The sequence below is a fragment of the Carassius gibelio genome, chromosome B21 (genome assembly GCF_023724105.1).
Source record: "Carassius gibelio isolate Cgi1373 ecotype wild population from Czech Republic chromosome B21, carGib1.2-hapl.c, whole genome shotgun sequence".
Classification (NCBI taxonomy): domain Eukaryota; kingdom Metazoa; phylum Chordata; class Actinopteri; order Cypriniformes; family Cyprinidae; genus Carassius; species Carassius gibelio.
The window spans coordinates 18,289,317-18,311,782 of NC_068416.1; the positions used below are offsets into that span (position 1 = coordinate 18,289,317).

General features: G+C 38.0%; 1 protein-coding gene across 2 annotated transcripts; it reads left to right on the forward strand.

Annotated features, from left to right (window-relative positions):
• Positions 1–575: 575 nt before the first annotated feature.
• mfhas1 (multifunctional ROCO family signaling regulator 1) lies at positions 576–22,378 on the forward strand. Of its 2 annotated transcripts, none has more exons than XM_052588976.1 (3): positions 576–3,871; positions 20,483–20,880; positions 20,967–22,378. In XM_052588976.1, the coding sequence occupies exons 1-2, from the start codon at positions 1,024–1,026 to the stop codon at positions 20,617–20,619; spliced, it is 2,985 nt and encodes a 994-aa protein (XP_052444936.1). In that variant the 5' UTR covers positions 576–1,023; the 3' UTR covers positions 20,620–20,880; positions 20,967–22,378. The 2 variants fall into 2 exon arrangements, with proteins under 2 accessions (XP_052444936.1, XP_052444937.1); XM_052588977.1 differs by having other exon boundaries at positions 21,066–22,378.
• The last annotated feature ends 88 nt before the right edge of the window (positions 22,379–22,466 follow it).

Genomic DNA, 22,466 nt, shown 5'->3' on the forward strand with positions numbered 1-22,466 from the left:
ATTATGCTATTTCTCTTTTTAATGTTAATATTTCTGTTTATCTGATTAGATATTAGTTTAGAAAGTGTCCAGCAGATGGCATCAAAAACATTTTCATTATTATTATTATTTTTTTTTTTATAATCGTAAGCAACACAAAGTCCACCATCAATAAAGCCAACAAGGAGACAGGCGGACTAATTGGCATGAATTTGATTTGTGTTTCTCTTATGTATTTTGTATTTGTTTCCAGGTCTTGTGTACAAAGACTAAAGTCCCTTTCAAATCATAGGCAAACAGTATTCAGCTGTCTGTCTTCGCGCGATGTTTTGGAAGGAAGTTATTATTTACATTTTGGACGGCGCACAGTTCTATGATGTTAAATAGTGTTAGTTAAACCGAAACTATAGAAACGAAGTTACTTTCACATCCCATATCCCTGAACGCGACGCTACTAGACAAACGCTGTTAATACGCGACGCGTGCTTCGTCACCACCCAACTGACCAATCAAGGCTTTTGTTTATGCGAGCGTTGCGTCGCCGGCGCGTAGAGAAGGTGGGGCTTTGACGCAGTGCTGCTCCTGTGAACATTCACTGCTGGCTGCATGCGCAGAGAATAGGCGGAGACACACGAGGAAAGACTACAGCAGCCGCCACTGCCCTTCTTTCATTCCAACTCACTGGATATGTCTTAGATTTTTCTCTCTCATGTGATATCAGAGGAGGCGCTGCCGGAATTGCCAGTCTCGCACACTGGGCTGATGCGAGTTTTGATGCGCGCGTGTGGTTTTTATCCTGCGGTCGATAGCGCAGATGAAGAGGATGCGTGAAAGAACGCAGCCCAGCCCTGTTTTCCTGAATGCGATTGAACGGAACTGCATATTTTCGGATAAAGATGAAATCGGCATTGTCTAAATGTTGGTTTCATCTGGATTTTTGGGCGGAGTACACGAATCGATAAAGCAAGATAAAGCGACACTATGCTGCCCAAGTGATTGATCACTGTGCTCAATGAGAACAAGGAGGAGGACGGCTTCGATACGATGGCTGAGGAGAATAACCTGAAGACAGCTAGATTATGGAGGGATGCTGCTTTGCGCTCCAGGAAGCTGAGGAGCAATCTGAGACAGCTGACTCTCAGCACCAAAAACTGCCAAGAAATTACATTACCCGAGGACATAAAGGAGATCGAGGTCCTCAATCTGGGAAACAACTCCCTTCAAGAGCTTCCAGAGGGACTGGGCTCAACCCTAACCAGACTTCGCATCCTCATTCTTCGAAGGAACAAGTTTGCAACAGTCCCCACTGCAGTATTTCAACTTAGTCAGCTGGTTGAATTAGATATCAGTCACAACTGCTTGAACCACTTTTCAGAAGATATTGATCTTCTCAAGGGGCTTAAAAAGTTGTGCATCTGTCATAACAAAATCCAACACCTGCCATCTCAGATTGGGACTTTGCAAAGTCTGGAGGAGCTTGACATCAGCTTCAATGAGCTGCATGATTTCCCCAGGACCTTTTCACAGCTCAGGAAGCTCAGAACGCTCGATGTGGATCATAACAAGCTACAGCGTTTCCCTTCTGAAATACTTGCCCTTACTGATCTAGAGGAGCTTGACTGCTCTGGAAATAAACTAGAAGGTCTTCCGGGAAACATCATGATGCTCCAATCTATTAAAATCTTGTGGCTCAGCAGCACTCATCTCTCGTTTTTGCCTGAAACATTTTGTGAGCTGCAGAACTTGGAGAGCCTGATGCTTGATAATAATTTCCTCACAAGCCTGCCGCAGTCGTTTGGGAAACTGCTGAAACTGAAAATGCTCAATCTCTCCTCAAATTCTTTCGAACATTTTCCTCAGGTTATCATCAAACTCGCCAGTTTGGAGGAGTTGTATTTAAGCCGGAATAAACTGACATTCCTCCCTGAGGAGATAGGACAGCTGTGCAATCTTGCTAATTTGTGGTTGGACAATAATAGCATAACGTTTCTCCCTGACTCTATTGTAGAGCTAGGGAGATTGGAGGAGCTGGTTTTACAGGGTAACCAAATTGCCATCCTCCCAGACAATTTTGGAAAACTTGCCAAAGTCAACATCTGGAAGGTGAAGGATAATCCTCTCATTCAGCCTCCGTATGAAGTGTGCATGAAGGGGATCCCCTACATAGCTGCCTATCAGAAGGAGCTTGCACATTCCCAGCCTGCTGTCAAACCCAGGCTTAAACTGGTTTTGATGGGCCAGAGAAATGCAGGGAAAACCACACTCAGGCAGTGCATTGTCAACAAACCGTCAGATGCCAAGATGGCCATTGGATGTAGGGGTATTGACGTGACGAACTGGGTAGCGGATGCAGATCGGAGTCTTACATTCATTGTATATGATTTATCTGGTAAGCAGAACTATGATCTTATCAAACCCTTTTTCTTGTCTCCCGGAGCACTTTATGTTTTGGTGGTGAATCTGAAATTGTATACATCAAAGAGCTTCTATTCCCATGTTGGCAGTTTCCTCCACCTGCTCAGTGCTAAGGTGCCACACGCAGTTGTGTGCATTGTAGGCACCCACAGTGACTTATGTGAAGAGATTGAGGTTGAAGAAAAGTGCCTGGATATTCACAGACAGATTTCGCTTCAGGAAAAAACGGACACTGAATGCCTACAAGTGCTTGCCCTGCAGGTCGACGAAGCCCTTGAGCAAGGTTACGACGTTCGGACTTCTAGCCCCCATGTTCTGTTTTATGGGGTCACAGATAAAAACTTACGACGGAAAAAGTCTCAGTTGCAATACATGCTCAACAATCGCCTACAAATCCTCTCTCCGGTGATTTGCGTCAGCTGCATGGTGGCTCAAAGAAACATCCCGCATTTGAAAGAGAAGCTCATGTCTGTGGCAGATCACAGGGAGATTTTCCCCAATCTCCACAGAGTCCTGCCAAAGTCGTGGCAGATGCTTGAAGAACTGCATTTTAAGCCACAGGATTTATGGCTTTCCTGGTGGGATTCGGCCCGGTTTGGCCTTCAGGCTGGGCTGACGGAGGACCGCCTGCAAAGCGCGCTCTCGTACCTACATGAGAGCGGTAAACTTTTGTACTTTGAAGACAGCTCGACGTTGAAGGAATACGTCTTCCACAATCTCCCCCGGTTTATCGCCATCTTGAATGTGTTTTTCCAGAGAGACCTCGCTGCAATGCTTGAGAAACTGCAGGCTGAAGGAGACGATGGAGATGGCGCCAGGTCTATGGAGATGCACGGCCACGTGGAGGGGTTTCTGTTGCACGGCTTACTGCCATCAAATGTGATTCGATTGCTGCTTAAGCCCCTGGTCCAGACACAGCAGGACTTGCACCTGATCATGGAACTGCTGGAAAAGATGGGCGTCTGCTACTGTGTCAACAAACCTCGCAGCAAGCCGCTTAATGGGGCCACCGTCTGGTATAAATTTCCCAGTCAGGTCAGCAATGAGGAGCCCCATCCTGTGGTGTCGGCCAGCGGGGGCTCGTCGATCCCTGGTCAGTTCTTCTCAGTTGAGCAGCTGCAGATTGAATACAGGTTTCCTTTCTCCACCCCTCTTGGACTTTTTGCACGGTATAGCGTGCAAATCAACAGCCACGTGGTGCAACGGTCTGATGGAAAGCATCATATCTTTGCCTATCGGGGTAAAGTGCCTGTGATGGTGAGTTACCGGCCCTCACGGAGCAGATTGCAGCCTGAGACCCTCTCCATTTCCAGCCATGCATCCTTGCCAAATATCTGGACAGCTTGGCAAGCCATTATTCCCTTAGTGGAGGAGTTCAATGTTCTTCTGCAGGAATGGCCTGGCCTTCACTACTCTGTGCATGTCCTGTGTTCCAAGTGCCTGAAGAGAGGATCCCCCAATCCACATTCCTTTCCAGGTTAGTGTTCTGAGCCTTTCCAGGTCTTGTTTCTAACTAGTTTATGACCATGTTTTTTATTGCCACTACATTTCTGCATTAATGCTAAGGAATATTTCCCTCAAAAATTCTAATTCCAGATTGTTCCAGACTTGTATGACTTAGTGTCTTCTGCAGAGCACAAAAAGGATATTCTGAAGAATGTTTTCTTGAATTTGCCCATACAATTAAAGTTAGAAGAACCCAGTCAACTTTAGACTCTGTTCACGTTTATTAAATGGACAAAAATGTTCAGATATTCTTTCTTGTGCCACAGAATAAATAAATACATACAGGTTTGGAATGACCTGCTGAGGGTGAGTAAATGATGACAGAGTTACATTTTTTTGGAGTGAACTATTGCTTCAACATAATTCAGAATGGGGTGTTATGATGGAAAACAAGCTGTTAACCAGATCATTAATTAATATTTTAGAGACTTATTAAAATGTTTTAGTTTTACACTGATAAGCAGTAATAAATCAATCAGGCATGTATTTCAGAACAAATAAACCGTAGCATTGATGCTGCAGTGATGAATAAGGTAATCTTTGCAGTGCTGTCACTATGGAGGCGTATGTCTGGGTTTATTGCCAAGCAAACACTGATACAATAAAGGATGATTCAGCGTGAAATGAAGTCATTTTGGGATGGATCTAGGCTAAACAAAGAATGAGCATGGCTGGCCATAACAAGAGAGAGGGGGGTGGTCTCACTGGGGTTAAAGCCACACCTAGAAACACAAATTAGCTTGAGCTGTCTGCTCCGCTGCTGAGAACACAGACAGGGTCACCATGGTAACATCATATGCCTTTCTTCATGGGATGCAGATTAGGTGCAGCAGCCACTGGCATATATAGTAACCTAGATTCCAGTATATTTAAAAAAAAAAAAAAAAATTATATGGAGAATAAAAATAATGCTTTTTTATAAATGTGTAAATATTCTTGGGGGTCTTGTATTCTGTAGTTTTGCACCCTCTTAGACTTAGGTGCCATTATTGTTTTGGCATCATGTTCATGTGTCTGTAGACAATTTGGGGTTATTAAGTGTAATTACAAAATATTGCAGAAATATTTATAGGTTAGGTTCTCCTAGGCCTTGGTGTCTTTTCCGTCTTCATTTATGAAGGCGTCACAAAGCTACTAAGTTCCTGAAAGTGTAAAACATTTGCGTAAATTCTTTCTGGGAAACTACAGTTATTCTTAGCTCTAAGGAGCTCGCCGAGTGATATTTATGTATGTTGTAATTTGTTGTGTTTATATCCAGTGTTGAAATAGGCACATTTTGAGTGTTATTTTAAAGATTAAGCTGGCTTATGTTAAAGATATACCTCATTGAACACACCATGCTCATTTTTGCCAAATATCAGTCAAAGACAGCATTAGCTCAAGCTAATGTAATGAGGCCCAGTTTCATATATGTCATTGCATTCTAATGGTTTCACAATTCACACCTCCTGGAAAAGAAACCTGTTTTATTATAACACAAAGTAAAATGACTCGATGAAATGTATGCAGTCACTTAAAGTGTCTGAATATCATTGCATTTTAAAATGATCAATGCATGACAGTAGTATATCGTTTGTGCATTACATTGTGCTTATTCTGAAAAGGTTTCAAGTTATGATTTATTGTTGCTAAAAAATGGTGCTGTCATTAAATATATATATATATATATTTTTTTTTTTTTTTTTTTTTACTGACATACTGCATGGCCTGACAACATCTCATATGACTGCAGTTCAATGTTGTTTTACTGAAGCTGCCTTGTTACTTTTTGAAAATGCTGAAAATCTCCTGTTTGATGTTAAATTCAATTCAAAGTTCAATTCAAAGTTATTTGTATAGCACTTTCTATGATAAAAATCATTGCAAAGCAACTTTAACGTTTTACCGGGAAATCCTGTAAAACAGACCAGACACTATGGCCCATTAGGTAATACTTTAATCTTCTAATGAAAGAATTAGATTTGTATATTGTTTAAATAGCTGGGCAGGATGTCCTCTTAGGCTTGACAGCTTGTTTCCTGAAGTCACATGATGAGACAGGTCCAGGTGGGGCGATTCCTGCCTCACAATAGTTCTTAACAGGAGCTCACAAGATGTAAGGGCCCTGTGCCATGGTAAAGACCTGTTTAGCCTGCTTTTAATGAGTGCATTAGTTTGTAAGTACCCATTGTTATTGAAGGCTGGATAAGTTGAGCTCATTAATGTTAATAGATATCGACTGCAGGCTGTATTTATGGTGTTTATGCCAATCTGTTTCTTTGTTTTACCATATACAGGCCTCTAGAGCTAAAGTAAAAACAGAACAACAAGTTTAGCAGCAGGGTTTTTTGATCCTACCAAATTTAGGCATGATATTTTTGGCTCATGCATGTTGATTTAGTGTTGAAGCTCCACTCTCTGAAAGACTAAACATAGTGTGATGCTCACAGGCAGTTCTCTTTTACTTTGGATTTCGGAGACCCAATACCATTTTCTTTTTGGACTCATCCCGATGTCCAATCCTGTCTGTCTGTCTGTCTGTCTGTCTGTCTGTCGGTTGGTCGGTCGTTCATTCTATCCTTCTTCTCTATCTTCCTTTAAGGCATTTGACATTTTAAGAATTTTTGAACAAGGATCACCTGTCAGTCAAGTTCCCTGCAAAGAATCAAATAATTTAATTGAATTTCATTTGCGTCCCTACCTTTAATGCAATTCTGTATTTTGTTTGTACCCCAATTCAGTTGAAATTAAGGCTTTTTATCTCTAGTTTCTGAGAGCTTGTTTGGCTGTTGATAATATGTCATCTCAAACGGCAGACTGGAAAGAAAAGCTTGGTGGACGTGTTTTGCAGGTGATGAGAGTTTGTTGAATTGAACTTACTCCTGTTATTTAATCTCTTTGACTCCTTATTTAATGAAGAAGTTTGCACATTTGGGTGCACCTTGTTTTATGTGATAACTGATAACCATGTCTCTATTAATACAAGCTGGTTCTTGAAATAGCAGATTGGTCCTCTGCATCCTTTTAAGTCCACAGAAATGAAATTGAGGAAATTACTTTCGACAGTTGACAGTTGGCTTGTTACATCTATTTGGCATCTTCAGACAGTTTGAAGATTGAGAAAAAATCTGGCATAACCTGTTTGAGAGTGAACTCAATTGAGATGGCATCAGGTACAGTAGCTTGTCTGACCCATTTAGAAACTGAGCCAACTGATATTTAGTCGTTTGGCTCTTTCTTGGACTGGGTGTTAGAAATAAGAGCCCGGTTGTTCCCTGAGCTAAATTCAGTCGCTGAAGCCCCTGCACTGTCAGCACACTGTACTTAAGTCACAAAAGTCTGCCTGAGTCAACTGCCATGGACTTGTATATATGACCGTACATGTGTTGTTGGTGGAGTGTGTCACTGTGGTGCCAGAAAGGATCCATCCTGTTGGCGGCTGGGGCGGCAGGTCTTTTTAGAAACATTTCTGAGCAAAACCTTCTCCAACACCTTTTCAACTGACCTCAGCTTGCAGTATTTTGAGATATTTTAGACGCCACTTTCAGGGCTGGTGACAGACTAATGAGGGCATTTCTGTACAGCACAGTTTAAATGAAAGGTTTTTCAATGTTGCAATGTCAACGTTTTGAGTTATAAGCTCACTCTCCCACATTTGGTGTATTTGATGGATGGAACAAGATGTTTGATGTTTCTAGGGATGTATGGATATTAAAAGTCTGCTTAACAATACAATGATAACTGATAAATGGCTTAGTTGTTTTTTGTTTTGTTTTGTTTTTAATAGGAAATTTCTTATTTTAATTTCTTATTTTAATAGCTATAGATGCTATTTTAATAATACAAAAACATTTATAAATTATTTAAATATTTGAGATATTTAAAATGTAAATATAAATATATTAAGACTTTACAGTAAGGCTCCATTTGTTAACGTTACTTAACTACATTAGTTAACATCATCTAGTTTTATCTGTTAATATTAATTGATGGATCTGAGCTAACATGAACTACTCTGAAAAAAAGATACATTTTTTTAAGGTAAGTGATTGCAAACAATTTATTTTAGCTACATTTTATATATATATATATATATATATATATATATATATATATATATATATATATATATATATATGTTGACAGTAAGTCAACTAAATGTTTGTTAGAATGTAGCTAAAATAAATTGATTGCAACCACTTACCTTAAAAATATGTAGTAAGTTCAATAATCTTTTTCTTAGTGATGAATAATTGTACTTTTAATAATGAATGTTAACAAAGATGAATAAATAAATACTGTTACAAATCTATTGTTTTTTTTTTTATATTAATGATTTAATTAACATTAACTTATGAACCTTATTATGAAGTGTTACCGAATAATGTATTTTGTCTAAATAAATAAAAATAAAGCGCTTGAGTGAAATACTTCAAGTGAATTTGGGCATCACAACATATAACACTCACTATGTTTTTTTATGTAAATAATATTTTGGATAAATAAAATAATATGATGATAATTACGTGTTATTTAATCAGTTTTAATAGTCTTTTAAAAATAACTTTTTAAATATAACTTCATCCTATTTGTTGTACATAAGAACTACGTTTAGAGAGCATTGTTCATTAACTGACCATGGTAAGATATCATCTATTTACAGGCTTTCCCCCCTTTTTACATTAGCTGTCTTGATGATGTAGTCTGCTGAAATGCTTTCCCTGTCTGTTTGGGTACTCCGGGTCAGTCTGATTCCTCCTGTAATCTCCTTAATGGAATTGACAGGATTGCCCCATGAGTGAAAGGGAATCTTAAGGACTGGCAATTAAGTCAAGGCAGAGTTGGTTAAGTAATCACATGCTGAACGCTTACAACTAATTGTCAGAGTATTCGGTGACACAGAGTAGCGAGTAAGTTCATATGGCGTCATATCATAAAGAAATCTGATTTACGGCAGTTATTTGAAACTACCCTCAGGATAAGAGCTGTTCCCAGACGACTAATGAAAGTGTTTTACCTCACAGGTGTAACATGTCAGAACCTGTACCATGATTAAACATTATGTCTTTAGAACAAGAAAGACTAATGCATGTCATAAAACACTCAAGATAAGACCGAATGGATGAGATGGATGAGTTATGATCCAGACGTGACGGTTGGAATGTATATATGGCCTAGTCAGTCGGGGTCAACAGGAGGTTTGGGTGTTTGCAAGTACAGTTCCGATCTGTAAAAACCTGCTTCCCTCTATTCTTGCACTGGACCTCCGGAAATTCTGCCTGGGTAAACATTCTGCTGTCGGAATTCTGGGAAATGAAGCTGATTTAGAGATTCAGTAATGCTCAGCTGCCACGTCTTTCTTTGGGTTTCCTTGATTTTTATCTGCTCTCACGATGACTTTGGCCGTATCACAAAGGCAGTTTGATCTCTTCCCATTGAGAAGTGTAAAGCGGGAAAATGAAGGGCTGTCTGAACATTAAATCCATTTGAAAGATGATTTGACAAGTTTTATTGTTCTATATTCACATTTTTTTTATTCCTTGTATTTAGGTCACAGCTCACAGGCGGGAAATATTGCTATCATATCTAAAAGTGGAACGGGAAACCTGGGGTTGGTTTTGCAATAATAGACTGGCTCAAATATCAGTGAAAGTGATGCGTCTCTCGTTGTCTATTCTGTGCAGCTAATGATCTCAGATGTCTGTGTTTCATTGGAAGGATTGCTGTAATTTTGTTTAAAATAGCTGGTTACGACAATCTCAGGCTGCCGTTCTGGCTCGAGAAGAGTGTGTGAGCTGTGTGTTTGACCTCATGCCCTCCATCTGTATGATTTCATGTTTGTTTTGCGTGTTTCAGCCTGAAACCTTGTATTCCCGAGCACCGGAATAATCTGGTGCTGACAATCCTGTTATGTCACTGCGTTCCCTAGAGGTCTACATTGTAAGCCTGCAGAATTATCCATGTGACCTGTGCAGGAATGGATGAGCAGAAGGGTTTGTAATACACGTGTCTTCTCTTTTAATGTTGTCATCACATGAGTCGCATCAGCAGATCGAGCTGCGTCAGTCATCAGGGGGTTGAGTTGATGGAAATGAAATTTTACGCACATTCTAAGTCTTGAATAATTGAATTGTTAACGATTGTTCCACACAAAAACATTTATTGAAACTTTAGATCCGTGACATCCAGTTCAATGTGCATCTAATAAACCGAGCCAGGCAAGAAAAAGAACATTGCCATTAGAGATGAGAAGTGCATTAGAGAATATTTTGCAACTGTATTTGTTACCATCAGATACTTTTTATATATGTTTTTTTTGTTTTTATTTATCAGTATGTAATTATGCATTCTAACTTTTTGCATTTAGATTACTTTTGTCAGTTTCTAACACTCACTCAAAGTTAATCTGTAAAACACCAATCATTTAAAAACATTTTTAAATTTAATAAACCACATAGGACTGATTATCCAATTTCCATAATTACATAATTGTTTTAAATGTTTTTCTTATAATTTTGTGATCCCTAAATTCATTTGTAGCAGTTTAGCATTTAACGACAGATTTTAGTGCTTTATTTTTTTGTTTTGTTTACTTGGACACAATTTTATGCAAACTGTAATATGTAGTTATATGTAAAATATATTATTTCAGTTTGTATGTCTTTTATTATTATTATTATTATTATTTAAAATCTATTTATACAAAGTAGTTTAGAATTTTGGCCATTTATCAGTTATAAGCCAAAACACAAAAAATAACTTATTAGCATCTACCAGAATTTTAATATTGGTGCTTTCCTTATTATAATGCTTTTTGCACTACATGTACTATTGAAAATCTCAAATATTTTAAATGCGTCACATGTTAATACCATGATCTTCTTTGAAATACCTTTCAAATACCATGGTATATGAATATGGATATTATACAGTACCATGAAATGTGTAAAAGTATGAAATACATCAAAGCCTGATCATCTCTTTGATTAAAATGAATGTTGAATGATCATGCCACTTAGATAAAACAGAAGTGCACAAAGTTCCTTTTTTTTCTGGTATTGTTTTGTCGTCACATCTTCATGATTCACTAGACGTATGCTTGGTGCAAGTCAGCATGGCATTGTGTCAGTGCAGAAAGCCTTGACAAGATTCAAATCTGTTCACATCAGCGTTCACACTGTGTAAGCAGGATTAGATAGCAGCTATCACCCGCGTCTTGTTTCCATCTCTGTTTCTGTGCTGTGCATGCTCTATGCTAGTCAGATATTTACATGTTTCTTTTAGCCTCAGCTTATTTTAGCCCTGATCTTATCTCTGCCTGCAGGCCTCATCAGATTCTGCTCTGCATCAGTTGAAATAGCAGTGCAACCAAAAATATATACCTTCTGAGTTTGTACTAGTCAGAAAACAGCATTTATTGCGACTCCAGTTTTATTGATTTGTGCAATTGTGCATAGCTTAGTTTCTCACGCGGAATTAATGTAGCACACTTCATTTGCATAACGGCTGTACTGCCAGCTGCAGCGTGTTTTAAGTGGACAGATCTGTCCGTACGGATGAAGTCCTCCAGCCCTGACCTTTGGCAGAAAAACAGCATGAACTTCCTCCAAAGGAAGAGATGCTGCTATTCCTGGAAGCCAGTATTCAAGGCTGTTCTGTGGTCAAGAATGATCTTGTGCGACTTGAGAGTCACGGTTAGGGCAAGCATAACGTTCTCATACTTGATTCGTAGGATGCTTATGTTTATGTCTGCATGGGTGGAATAATTGATGCCGTGTTTATAAATATGTCTAATCATTCTGCATTGCTGAGAACTGGTTTAAATTTACGAGCACAGCAGGATCAGTGTTGATCTGCTTCAGACTTTTACTTGAATGTGTTAGGCGTACATGATTACTAATGCACTGTGAAGTAAACCTGGGACAAATGGAAGATTTGCTTTAATAAATAATGTATAATTTACCAGCCTTTTATTTGGCTGTGGCTCTGTCTTCCAGAATGGTGACTTTTTTATTTTGACTGTTTGTTGAATTCTGTATAAAAGAAAAATGTGTTTGTCTGTTATTTTTTTTAAGCAACTTTTGGTGTACACATGAATACATTTATTAGTACAAAAGGTGTTTTAAAAAGTAAGGAAATTAATACTTGGAAAATAATACCACTATTCAGCAAGAATGCATTAAACTGTGACTATTTGGCAGTTAAGATATCTATAATGTTATAATGATTGCTATTTTGAATAAATGCTGTTACTTTGCATTTTGTATTCATAAAACATTCCTGAAAAAATGTATCATAGTTTGTATCACTAACTGACCCATACTCAGAATTCGTGCTCTGCATTTAACCCACTTCGTTGCCCTGCTCAAGGGCACCTAAGTCGTGTTATTGCCGGCCCGAGACTCGAACCCACAACCCTAGGGTTAGGAGTTAAACTCTCTGCTCCTCACAGCTGCTGCTGAATTTCAAAAGCTCTTGTTCTCTCAAATCGATACAAATTCAACTGAGCATGATTGGCGTAATGTGTCAGCCTCAGCTAGCACATACTGATGGCGGCTTGGTGGATGGCCATAATGCGTGTGGGGCCGGCAGTGATCTCATTACGGACCAGATGTGAGCATCTGTCTCGAGCCAGTCAGATGGCAGACCAAGCTTACAGCAGCCTTTTATTAACAAGATACAGATAGGTAGCGATGCTAGTTCTTCTCAACTTTTACACAATTGATGATCATGTTCTTCAGCTGTCTTGAATACAAAGCACTTCACATATGGATTCTTACAGCTTGGAAATGTGTCTTTAAGACACTGCAGCACACTGCTTGACCTTTAACCAGGCCTCTTTGCCATGTGCTGCAGATATAATTAGGTGTTTGCCCTCTTCCAGTGCCTATGTTTAATTCAAATCCACTCATAGTGCTGAGTTATATATGAGTGAATCTCTAGTTTAGAAGGGGCTAGTGGCAAAGCATCCTGTTTGAGAACTGTCTTACAGTCCTAGATTCACTTCATGGAATTTAATCATATTTCTGTTTTATTTTATTTCAGCTTTATTTCAATGAATGAATGAATGAATGAATGAATTATTTTCAGTAGTTTTACAGGGTAAAAACCCGAACCCGTGTGTTTTATAGGGCAGTATGATTTCCGTGATGTATATAAATTACTGTATGACCTGGAATGTCATGGAATTTGCCAAATTTTTGATACATCAAAGTAGTACACTTAAATCAAAACACGATATGGAGTAGTGTTTGTGAAAATTATATGCAAAAATACCATTTAAATAGAAATCCAATGAGTGTGTGAAAGAATGGTACAGGACACGCCTACTGAAGTGTTTTCAGCCTCTGCCGCCTCAGTATATGAGTACATGAACATATAAACAATTTCTAAGACTGCTCTGAGAGTCATTTCATTAGCATTTTTTTTTTTTTTGGAGTAAAACTATTGTCATATCATACAAACAGAAAACAAATGGTCTTCACAGCAACCTGTCAAAATAAAAGTTTGGTTTAACTTGAAGAAACCATGACGGAAATATATCTTATTATTAAAACATTATTTTTAAATGAATATTTACCAATAAAATAATAATAATGTATCGGAATTTATTCTTCAGATAAATGTAAATACACAATCACCTATTTATGGAAAAACATATAAATTAATTAGAGATGCTTTTGATTATTCATATTTATTGAGACAACTAAAATGCAATCCAGACAATTAATGAGAAACTTGGTAAAATTAAAACTTAATGTGATAAAAAAAACTTACTTTAAAAAATTGCCATTTAATAATGTTATTTTCATGATTTTAATTATTAGACATGCTTTTTGATGAATACAATTTAATGTAACCATTAAAACAGAGTATATACAAATAAAAACAGAAAAACCCAGAGGAATTAAAATGGAAAACATGGAAATTCAGAGGGCCATAGTTTTACATATCACTCAGATGGTCCCGTCTTATTTAAGTGGGCGGTGAGACTGCAAGCTGTCGAGACTGCACACAGCCCAACACTCAGCACTTGCAATCTACATAATGTTAACAATCCAGTTCTGTTTCATCATTTGTGTCTGGCTTAAAGTGAAGCCCTGATCTTTAGTTACAGTATTGTTTGACATTGGGTTACTTTAATGGATGTCTCTGTGTGGGGTTCACAAATAGCAAAGGGAGAATAAAGAGTGCAATGAAATGTGTAGAGACACCTGGAATGGGATCAAAAAGGCATCGGAATAAGATTTGTGTTTGTTGAATAGGATTTATGAATTGTACTCAAGAAATGTTTACAAATTCCTTAGCCCTTACTCAAGTCTGAGAATGGCCATTTGTGTGGATCTAATCCGACTTTGGTAGTGTTACCGAGAGACAGTGATATGGATTTGTCATGACTCCTTCCCTGACTTCCCCTCATTGTCTGCAGTGAATGAAGTTTGATGGTGCTGATTTTGAGTCATTTTCCATTTCCAGTCGTGATTTGTCTCCCATTTCAGTCCTTCCATACACATCCAATGACTGTTGTTATGCTTCTGTCTCACTAAGGAGTCCTTTGTGTTTTAAGACCCATGAAAATGAGAAGTTGGCAGTTCTTTGGTTTCAGTTCTAGAGCATTTGGTTTTCTGATTTTGCAGATGAACGTAATACAGATTCATAAACAATAATATTTGAACAGCGTGTTAAAGGAACAGTCATCATTTACTCCAAACCTGTATGATTTTTACATTTTCTAGGGAAAGTTCCACAGAGGGACAACATCAGTGAATAGAGTTGTTCAAAGATCCAAATCAGATATCGCTGCTTCTTTTGTTAACTTTTTGCACTTTAAACGACTGATTAATTTTTGGTTGAACTGTCCGTTTAACTTGTTTTTTGTTGAGTGTATGTCAGAAATCTCTAACTTAGAGTGGTCCACCCTTTAGTTAATGATTGTGTTCATTTAGCTGTGTTTGATTCGACTGTTGACTTTAATACATCACTGTCGTTCTTCTTTATTTGATTCTTAATGGCCGTGAACAGACCTTTGATTTCAGGGCTATTCAGTGACAGATTTCTCAAAGCACTGAGCATATGTTTAAATGGGGTTCGCTTTTAACCTCAGCCTTTTGGCTTTTTCAGCAGAGCAGACAGCTGCATGGAAATCTCATCAGGACACTCGGCACTGACTGAGACATCTGAATCCAGACGGCTGTTAAGCTCTGGCCACGTGCCGATGAATGCATGCACGTGTGACGTGTTCGTTTACATCTCTGTTTATTATTATATTACTGTAGTACAGTTTTATTGTTTGTTAGGTTTGATGTAGAGGGGAAAAGAGGATTCATATTTAGTTTTGTTTTTGACATTTTTATTAACTAAGGCCTGAGAGACGAAACGATTGTTTTTCTTCCATGTGCAAAATAAAAAGTACAGAATTTTGGGTGCAAAATAATTGACCAATTTTATTCATGCTTGTGGGAAATAGGAGATAAACAGTGTTTGATGAATGTTCAGAATCGGAAATATTTAAATGCTTATTGTGATGTATATATTTCTATGAAAAAGTCAGCAGTTATTCATCAAATGATGAGCAAAAAAGAGCAAGAAAAGAGAATTATAACCATGTGTGTATACTTGTATGTGTGTGTTTATATATCTATTATAAATATATATATATATATATATATATATATATATATATATATATATATATATACAAACAACATAAATCAAAGCATGATTTTTGCAGGGATTGTAAACAGGCGCAAAAAATAATATCCATTAAAAGTTAGTTGAGCCAATAGGAACGAAATTTTTTCCAAACGTTTTCTAAATTAACTTAATTAAAAAATAAATAATAATAATCACTTTGCTATTAGGCTACATACAAAACGTAACTTTTTGAATAGCTGAAACAGTAGTATAAGCTGTTTTGGGAGAAGGGGAATAAAAAGACGGGCTCGGGCCAGATAAGCTGTCGGACAGGGGCTGGAGTAGGGCCTGAGTGTCTCGGGCCAGGGCCGGGCTAGGGCCGAAATTTGAGGCCTGTGCAGGGCTCTAATTTGCTGTTCCATTATGACTTCATTCTTAGGGGGAAAAGTCTATTTCAAGTCTATTTCTGTGTAAGCATAAGCTGTGTGTATACGTGTGTGTGCATGGGGATGACCCTGATTCACTCACTGACACGCTTTGTGCTTTATCACTCAGAGCGATAATCCTCCGTCCGAGTCACCGTCCTTGAGTGGCTGCTCACGTCTCATCCTGCTGGTCACTCTACAGTCTTGCCTGATCACTGTTTACCATCCGCCGCACTGAGCGAGAGGTCAAACGGTGGGAAATGAGTGATGCATACCACCATATGTGGCGCAGAAAGTCAGTTGCAGCAAATTGTCAGTTTTCCCCAGTCTTGAAACCCGCCGAGCATTTTTGTGCATCAAACATAGGTTCAAAAATTATTCACGGCACGGTTTTGTTTTGTTGTGAATGATTCGGCAAATCAAGCCGAACTTCTGCTTGACAAGCGCTATGTCAGCTACACGCTGTTAAATCCGGAGGCAGTTTGTTTTGGCAGTACCTTTATGAATCCACTTCCTCTGGACACTAGAGAAAAAGATGAAGCATTTCAGGATGTCTTTGACCCAGATTTCAGACTTCACAAAGGGCTGCGGAGCGAGTCACAGCATGAATGCGTTAAAGATAAAACAGCTTTAGAAAATATCTGGAATGCGACTGTAGGGCTAGACAAGTGCTTGTCTTTTGTGTGCGTGTTTTGTTGTTGGAATGTGTTTAATTCAAGATGTAACAGACATACAGCTCATTGCATGCTTAATTCATAAAAAAATAACGTACATCCTTTATACCCATCTGTATTGACCAAAATTGTCATCATGAATCACAAACCTTTTTTTTAAATGTGCAAAAGTTGTTTTAGAGACAATCGTGAAATCAGATACTGGTATGTCTCCGACTCAAATATTTGCATATTTCCCTTTGATAGTGTTCTTCATATTGTTTTAGTTATTGAGAGTTAGTGATGGAGTATGGTTGACTGTTAATAGAAAATCCGGAGCACAAAAGATGAATATTGTGCCATTGGAATGCAAGATCTTGAGTATGAGCAATAGACTGTAGGAGTGAAGTCAAAGCCAGACATGCCGTGTAGCAACAGTGGGCTTTGTTATGGAGATGAGGCTCATTGTTTCATTCTCTTTGCTGCTTCCTGTCCCAGCGAGTACAGGATGTTTAAACTGCAGTGTGCCCTTGTGCAAGTGTGTTTATAGATTCAGTGTTTCTAGATTTATTCTGTAGCTAACTAATTCTTTCTAGGTTCAAATGTTTGTCCTCCCTGCCTTCAGGCATAGGACAGGTTTACCTCCCAGTATTGAGTGTGTGAGTTGTGTGTAACCAGATTAGGCCTCCATTTCATTATTGAAAAGCCTTGGCTTTTCTCAAGGTGTTGCATGGCAGTGTTTCACCTGTTACTGTTAAAGTAAGAGCAGAGGTGAGTGTTTTTATTGATCGCTTACAGTAGAAGGCACTTCGGTAGGGACAAAGAGATGCCTTTCAAGGAAAGGGTTACTTCCCAATATACATACAAATTTAAACAAATTGCTATCTATTTCATTAGTTGTTGTTACACTTCTTTCTCAAGCAGTGAAAGTAGAATGAGTCCATTCACTGTCATTCTGCACCCTGGCTCTCATTAAAAAGTAATAATTGTGGCCTGAAGCGAGTCAGCTGACCTGACCATAACATGACTACAACATTGTCACCATGAATGTATGGGGTTTAAAATTCCCTCAAGCCTGCAAAGTTAACCAGATATATGACCTCTAAACCACGTTTAGAAAGTGTCAAGGCTCTGAGGGAAGTCTGATGGGTCATGGGGGTGGAGGGAACCCCTACAGTGCAATTATGTGGCCTGCAGTCTCACCACGGATCTACCTGACCTGTTTTCATTACTTATTAACCCTTTCTATCAAGAGGAACTTCAGCTGATCATTTAGAGATGTTTCAAAATGTTGTTAAAATGCACAGTAGAGATAAGAATAAAATAAAATTCCCCCAAAAAAGAGATGTAAGCATAAGATATTATCTCTCATACTTCTACTGTTTTAGTTATTCATTGTAACCTGACCTTTACAACCCAAATCAAACACATAAATATTGAGACAGAAATAACTGAGAACTGTAGACTTTAAAGAAGAATGAAGAAGTATCTTGTGTCCCATATACTCGAAATGAAAAAAAAAAAGGTCTGCAGAAGTCATTGTTCACTGCACAGGCTTTTATAGCTCATCATAGTTCATGGCCATTTTGTTTTATCCATAAGCCTGCTAGCAATTCTTGCTTACTAGGTCTTGTTGTACAATGGTATTGACTTGAAGCTTTTGCTGGGAGTGCAGTTTACCTTTTAAGGACCTGATAATGCACCTCAGAGAGAGAGAACAGAAAAACAAAAAAACTATTGTGATGCAGAAATGGAGAGTCTGGCAGAGGAACAAACAGGCCTGAGTACAGAAAAGTACCTGGAAATGTTAGGGAGGCCAAAAGTAAAAAAAATAAAAAAAAAGATGGAAGATTCGTAAGTTTTAATGCCAGAAATGACTGTGTTCCAATACGCATTAGCAGAATATGAGCTGGACTAGAGAAGGAGCAAATAACAAAGAATGAATCGGCAAGAACCTTTATTCTGTACGATTCCCGTAAAGGAACTGCTGACTCATTTCCTAATCTCTGTCTACAATAAATAAATGAATAATCAGAAGCAAGACCTTTCATAATCACTGTGTGTGAACTGTTTGCTAATCTCACATTACTCTGGTTACTAGCTTATATTGGCCTTGTTTTGGCCTTCACCTTTCAGCTGAGTGACTAAGTTCAGGCTAGTGGAAATCCTCCTTTATTTAGAATGAAGGAGAGCAGAAAATCAATAGAGCTAATGGTGTAAGTGCTGTATGAGGCGGGCCACTGTGCCAGAGGCATATAATGTGATGCCATTATGTGAATAGTTACATTAAAATACACAATTACAAGTTTTCACTGGAAATGTTCATATTTAGAAAGTATCGTTGTTTCAAAGTGAATTTTAAAATCACATGGAAGCGGATGAATGCAGTCTATAATCTCTCAGTCTGACACATGATGTAATTCTTTGTCTTCCTGCGGTTTCTGATCCCCCTTAAGTGCTCAAAACATGCCCATTTGCTTACTGACCTGCACACTGGAATCCTTCATTACAGGTCTCCATTTATAGACATGGACGGCTCTCCTATCAATTCAGGCTGCTTAGGCTGGACTTAACATGCTTATTTTAGTACCTTAGATGTTAAGAGATTTTAGCACCATCAGGTTTTGCGTCCTGAAGACGAACTGTCATCATTATCTACTTCATAAAGGCATACAGATGCTGGTACTGGTTCTTCAGAGGATCAGTGAGTTTTAAATGGTAAATAGAATAAACTTAAATATGTTTAGCCCTTATTGTAAGCTATTGTGTAAGGTGATTTATTGTGGACCGCATCCAGATAAAAGCTTGTTAAACAGCGCCACCTTGTGGTCGATTTGGAAGGCGCTCCTTGAGATCATTTGAGAAAATTTGGATATAAATGGAATAATACTTTATATAAGGATGGAAATAATAATTAACAATTAAGATTTGTGTCAGTCATTCAGAATCTACTCACCATTGGCAAAAGGATAGTTTTGCGTGAGTTCATATGCAAAAATCGTACAAGACAAACGGCTTGAGTGAGAGGAAGAACTACAAACCCATGAAGAATTGTCAATGACACACACAAACAAACACACACACACATATATACATACATACTTTTCACTAGGAATGCCATAATTTAAAAAAAGGTTAAATATTGTGTGCTGGTGGCTTCAGCTGTGATGTCCAAATTTCTGGAAAAAATTACTATTATCATATCTTATTTTTAATGAGTCAGTCAAAAATATTCATGATATGATGAAAAGAAGTATATAAAATGTATAATTGATCTTACAATGTGCAAAAGAGTGGAAACATGTTCAAATATTCCCTTGAACATCAAAGAACTTAAATACGTTTTAATAAATACGCTTCTTCCACAAAATGTGTGATTTTCTGTCACTCTTTGGATTTAGTAAAATATGAGGGTCATGCTTGCTTTTTATTCTGTCCCTGGCCATAATTGTAACCTTAAAATCAAAATTAGTCACAAAATAATGATTTCAGAATCAATCATGCATGTGCAATCTGACTGAAATTTAAACAAATAGTTGTAATCTGGCTCTGAGGAAGATATGAATCATGTCTTTATGGTAGTTTTTCTGGTGATTGTTGAATAATACTAGACGACTTCACCTGGTTGTCAAAAGCAAAATTCCACTAAATGCATAGAGTGACATGCTAGAAAACCAAAAAATAAACAGACACCTCAAAATGTAAAAAAAATTTTTTTATGGATTTAATTCAGTAAATATGATGCAAAGCTGTGTTGTTTATCAAGTGATTCTGTAATTTTGAAAAAAATCATTTTGGTGCGCCGGTTATTTTAAATTCTGGTGGCCTGTTAAATCTTCTGTAAGATGTTACATTGTGTAAACTACTTGATCTTTTTTCTTGGCAATCTAGGTGAGCTGTTAAGCCAGCCTCGACCTGAGGGACTCACTGAGATCATCTGCCCCAAGAATGGCTCGGAGCGGGTCAACGTGGCACTAGTTTACCCTCCAACCCCGACTGTGGTCAGCCCCAGTCATAAATCACATTGACTTGACTTCCCTGCCTGTGAATGGCCTCCACAAACCACTGCACCTCTATTCCCTATATCTTATATCAGACATTTACACTCACACACAGGTGTATGTGTGTTTGTGTGTGTGCGCAAAAGTGTGCACCCTGCTTTCTTGTTGCCTCGGTCCTTCATCCCACATCTGAGAGGATTGATGGACCACCAGAGACCCGACACGTGCAAAGAAGGTTCATAATAGAAGCTTGCCATTGGAGGCCATCATATCAGGACATACTTACAGGTATAATATTATGAAGCTACATGAAATTTGATGGATCTGTTATGCGAGATCTCCAGCTTCTGTTTTGTTCTCTTCTTTTTTTCCAGGTGTTCAGCTCTGACTGCCAACACACGATAACCTGAAAGTATTAGAAACTGTTGCACTGACATCCTGTTTTTTTTTTTTTTTTCTGTGTACACCTAAAGCTTTTTCAGTCACCCTGAGCCTTCCACGATGATTTAAGCCTTTCAGTTCAACGTGAGATCGGACGTTCCTCTTCAAGTTCTTGGAAGTTCCCATTTGTTGCATCTCTTGGACTGAAACTACATCTTGTGCTGCTGGGTGCCGAGTGGTTAAGCTGACAGAGAATGCAAGCGAAAGGACACCGTTTCCCCTTTGACATAAGACAGACTTTGATTAGCAAGACTGATGCTTGAAATGATGTTGTATTTGAAATGCATGCCCCTAAAATGCAAAAAGGATTCTAAAATGACATACATGGATAAATGCACTAGCCCAGGCCTCTTGAGAGGTTTAGTCTCATCAAACATAAAAGGACAATTGCTGGGCATAAATCTTTGACATCTATTTATTGGTTTTCTGCTCACAGACAGACACACTGTGTTCATATTGTATAGAGATATGCAGACATTTCAAATTATTTTATTGCAGCCAAAGATATAAAAATGTTTTGAAGGACCACTGACACAAGCTTCTATCTATCTATCTATCTATCTATCTATCTATCTATCTATCTATCTATCTATCTATCTATCTATCTATCTATCTATCTATCTATCATTCTTATCGTCCCTTATTTCAGTCTATGCATAATTCTGTACCCACATACACTTGTGTTTATACAGATAATCATACTCCATAGCATGAGGGATATTATTTTAAGCACGCAAATTCAATTCAAATATCAGCCACCTGGAAGATTGTCTCATTGTTTCTTGCACATGTTCACACTTTCCTATAAGACACAGTTTTGGATACATATGAGCAGTAATATTGATGTACAGTCACGGATGGACCGAAATGGTACAGGTATAATAATTCAGCCAAGGATGTTTTCACTCTTGAGGTGAATCTGCTTAGCTGTGAAGTTATTTGATAGATATGTAATACGTGCTCTTTAAAAGCGGTGTCTGAATCATATATTGTACATAAAAAGTGCACATTTAGGACAAAAGAAGCAAGACTTTTTTTATATGTAAGTGATTCTGATACTGATTCGTACTCAGAAATAATTGTGCATTGTTTCAGTGTTTCTTTTTTTGGAGAGGAGAGAACCTGCAATACATGTAATGTTTTGTGAACAGATGAAAAATTTTGTATATAATATTTTATTTTTGTAAGCTAACAAGCTGTCACAAGTTTCCCTCATTATTAACTGTGCATTGTGCATGGCTACTGTGCTCAATGTAAAATCCACAAACTGTTTTCTAAGTTATAAAGAAGTTATTCTTTCTCATTGTAGGACTGCAGAAACACCAAATATAAAGGCTGGTTTCCATGTTGTTGTACTGTTGTTTTCTTTCTTTTGTTTCCCCTGTGTTTTGATGTGAAAACAACTTCAGAGGAATTAAGCTAAACCCTAAACA

Coding starts and splice junctions, on each gene's coding strand:
- mfhas1 (XM_052588976.1), top strand. CDS start 1,024: ATGGCTGAGGAGAATAACCTGAAGACAGCTAGATTATGGAGGGATGCT. Junction 3,872..20,482: donor CAATCCACATTCCTTTCCAG/GTTAGTGTTCTG, acceptor TTGGCAATCTAG/GTGAGCTGTTAAGCCAGCCT.